Below are 2855 nucleotides of genomic sequence, written 5' to 3'. Positions count from 1 at the left end.
TTAAGCCAGTGGCACCATAGACCCGAGGAAAACTGCTTATTCCACTCTTACAAATAGATGAGACATTTTGATTCCTCAGTTAGTGTATTTTATTTGGACGAAACATGAACCAAGTTACATCTTGTTCGAATAACAACAGCTATACTTAAACGACAAGCTGACAGCATCGAAAAGCGATGTATTATCTACATTTACATTTACATCTAGATCATAAGCGGACTAGTATGGTAATATATTTTGGATGCAGTCTAGAATTTTATTGTTTCTGCTCTCTCCACTGTGAGGCTTCCTTACATTTTGGGTGTTGTAGAACTGTGTTTTGCGATTGTGTATGCTATTTTCTAGTAAGCAACTGCTGTATTCTGCGATTCAGGATTAATCCAAAATGTAGCACGGAAAATGCCTCTGCTATCGACTTAATCAATCAACTAAACACATCGACAACAAGAACAAACTTGATAAACGGTGCAAAACAAGACAATTTCAGGAACGTGCACTTAGCATTTTGTCACAGTGCTCAAAACTCATTATGTACCTAACATAAGGTTCCTTCTGACAATCAGAGCACTTCCAACATTCCATGAATTATAATTGCACTTATTTTACATAAATATGCTAGATTATCATTCATAACTGAATGCCTAATTCGATGTTCTTATGTTCTTATTTAATTGTGGAATTTTTAATGCTAATACACATTAGGAATTCATTTGAAGAACCAATCAGATGCACTGATATCAGGCTAACGTGACTATCAATAATTAGCAGAGCACTTGATTTACTTTCCAAAGACCCTTTCTGAAATAAGGAATTAGCTATTATTAAATAACATAAAATACACCTGTTAAAAACGTTAAAAGAGTGTACAGACAATGAGAGTGTCCTGTCAATTTAATGATTTGTAATTATTGGACAGGTTATGTTGTACTTTATGAAGAAAGTGATATGTCATTAATGTGCACATTATTGTAAAATGGAAAAATCCTCAAAGAATATGTGCTATATTTGATGATGCTTAAATATTGGGTAAGTTTATCTTCTCATTCAATCATAAGGGAACACTAATAATCAGCATCAATTTCATCAAGTGGACGCATACAAATTGTTGGTATGCTTAAATGCGTCTCTAATAATACATATAATTGTCTACTTGCTACTTAATCTGGCACAAATTAAAATAAAAACCTTCCATATATGTTAGATATAAATTAAGGAAAGTCAAGACAACAATATTTATGAAGTGCGCACAAAATTGTATAGGTAGCTTTTCTTTCATCTTGTTGCACCAATATTTTTGTACTTGCACGAGAGAATATTTTTGAATGTTTTCTTGAAGGTGGCATTGCATAGAGCGTAGCAGACTGGGTTGATGGTACTATTGATGTAACAAAGCCAATATCCAATCGTCCACATTGTATCAGGGACACAAACTGAGCAGAACGTGCTTAACAGCATCATGATATTGTATGGTGTTCCAGTAATGATAAATGCGACAACAATAGCTATGATGGTTGTGATGACTTTAATCTCTCGGGATTTAGTTACTTTCTTCGTTGTAATCCTTCTTGTGTTATTTAAATTACGGTCTGTTCTTATCATTCGGTTGTCCCTTTTCTTCCTGTTGATACTTAGGAGTATTCCTAATGTGCTGCCACAGTCGACCTCTTCTTCCGATTTACTAATTATCTTAGTTGAGAAGAAATCGGAGTTGTCAATCCTAAAATAGTTTTGTGCCGTGTAATAGCTTGTATTGTCTTGGATTGCCTCTTCCTGATTCTTGTTAGTAGGCAATGCGCTGAGATAACTTGAATCCCTAGTGAGCTCATAGTGATGACGTTGGTCATAGTTATCAGTTATCATTTGATCGTTTATTTTTTGAGTTTGGATTTGGTCATGCAGAAACATATCAGGAATTGTTGGACGTCCGGTATTATTTGCTTGTGTTATTTTATCTTTCACTGGACTAGAAGAAACTGTGGACTTACGTTTTTCAGATATTGTTTTAACCTGTTTTATTCGACTTTTGCTTGCACGAGATATGAATGTGTACAAAATCGCTATGATCAAAACAGGGAGATAGAAAGAAGCTATACCAATACTAAGAGTGACAGCAGGATTTGACAAGAATTGTACGTAACAGTCACCTTCATTAACTGTCCGCTCTCCGACGAGGTACTGCCAGAAGATAATGGACGGTGCCCACATGATAAACGGCAACACCCAAGCGGCTGCAATCATAATCAGGGCCAGCTTAGGTCTTTTCTTCAAAGGATAGCTAACAGGCTTTGCCACGCATAAATAACGGTCAAGACTGATCATAAGGAGGTTCATGAAAGAGGCATAACTGACAACATAATCTGTAGCAAGCCAGAAATCACATGCTATTGAACCCAGTGGCCAGTTTCCATATACAATGTAGATGGTGTATAAATTCATAGAGACTGCACCAATAATCAAATCGGCACAGGCTAAGCTGAAAATGAAATAGTTATTAATAGTTTGCAAATGTCTATTTACTTTGATGGACACTATTACCAGAATGTTTCCAATAATGGTTGACAAACTTAAAGATCCTGCTGCAATAACAACGAAGACCATTTCTACTATTTTGTAGGAACTCTCTCCTTCAATTGCAAATGATCCATTTCTGTTGCTCTGAAATTTATTTACCTCTGCTGTATTATCCATCCTTTTTCGATGATGCAAATATATCAATTTCCTAAATGAATATAAATAAATACATAGTTATTTGAGTTTGTAAACGTGAAATGACAGCTGCTTGCTTCTGGCTCTTCTGAAAATTCGAATGTTAAGAGTATCAAACGTCACCTCCATAAGCTCCATTCTCATTACCA

The 2855-nt window shown here is 35.4% G+C and overlaps 1 protein-coding gene across 1 annotated transcript; it reads right to left on the bottom strand.

The window, feature by feature from the left end:
• Nucleotides 1-1272: 1272 nt before the first annotated feature.
• On the bottom strand, nt 1273-2598 carry LOC140455022 (muscarinic acetylcholine receptor M2-like). The gene has a single exon (XM_072549695.1). It carries the CDS (start codon nt 2596-2598, stop codon nt 1273-1275), a length of 1326 nt encoding a protein of 441 aa, XP_072405796.1.
• Between the last annotated feature and the right edge of the window lie 257 nt (nt 2599-2855).

This window comes from Chiloscyllium punctatum, chromosome 30 (genome assembly GCF_047496795.1).
Source record: "Chiloscyllium punctatum isolate Juve2018m chromosome 30, sChiPun1.3, whole genome shotgun sequence".
In the NCBI taxonomy this organism is placed as follows: Eukaryota; Metazoa; Chordata; class Chondrichthyes; order Orectolobiformes; family Hemiscylliidae; genus Chiloscyllium; species Chiloscyllium punctatum.
Note: the sequence above shows the minus strand (reverse complement) of the source record. Positions and strands in the feature narration are given on the sequence as shown.